The sequence below is a fragment of the Seriola lalandi genome, unplaced genomic scaffold (assembly GCF_002814215.2).
Source record: "Seriola lalandi dorsalis isolate HSWRI2012SDOR001 ecotype SW California unplaced genomic scaffold, Sedor1 jcf7180001985065, whole genome shotgun sequence".
Classification (NCBI taxonomy): domain Eukaryota; kingdom Metazoa; phylum Chordata; class Actinopteri; order Carangiformes; family Carangidae; genus Seriola; species Seriola lalandi.
Window position 1 is genome coordinate 1 of NW_019455731.1, and position 741 is coordinate 741.

General features: G+C 43.2%; 1 protein-coding gene across 1 annotated transcript; it reads right to left on the reverse strand.

Annotated features, from left to right (window-relative positions):
- Positions 1-15: 15 nt before the first annotated feature.
- On the reverse strand, positions 16-669 carry LOC147820149 (uncharacterized). Its single transcript, XM_087175332.1, has 3 exons — positions 568-669; positions 270-414; positions 16-139 (listed from the first exon to the last, which is right to left on the reverse strand). The coding sequence occupies exons 1-3, from the start codon at positions 647-649 to the stop codon at positions 55-57; spliced, it is 312 nt and encodes a 103-aa protein (XP_087031458.1). The 5' UTR covers positions 650-669; the 3' UTR covers positions 16-54.
- Positions 670-741: the final 72 nt, after the last annotated feature.

Sequence of the window (741 nt, forward strand, 5' to 3'; positions counted from 1 at the left end):
TTATCTTATCTTATCTTATCTTATCTTATATCATCTCATCTCTTCTTATTTTATCTAATCTTGGTGACTTACTTGATTTTCGAAGACGAAACTGCAGCCTGGAGGAGAGGCTCCCTGTTGTCTCAGCTTGCAGCTTTGACTAGTTAAAAACCAAACAAACAAACCCCGGGACAAACAGGTTTATTTTCTCTTCATGGAATCTCCAAGAAAATGAAGCAAATACATGTTAAACAGCCAATAACAAATACAACATCTGTATATTATCTTACCCGATTAGTTCAGGAACTCTTCTGTTGCTCTCGACCTTCCAGATTTTCTTGACACCGTGGATCCAACAGTCCAGACCAGGAGCCGCAGCGGTGCTGTTCCACGTGCAGCTGACGTTGTTGACAAAGTCGTTCACACAGGAAAGTCCTTGAGAGCCAGAGACACAACAGACAGACAGACAGACAGACAGACAGACAGACAGACAGACAGACAGACAGACAGACAGACAGAGATAATGTTGGTCTCACTGGACTTCATGTAGGACATTCAGATGGACCCGCTGGACAAATAAATTCTTACCCTGAGACCCGTTCTGGGAGCGAGCTGCATGGGCCGAACACAGAGGCAGGATGAATAAGGTCCACAGCATCTCCACGGCCATGACCGCAATATGACTGAGAACAGAGAGGATCAATACATACTCTATATTAGATATGAGGTTAAATACATAAAATACATCGGAGTGGAATTTAA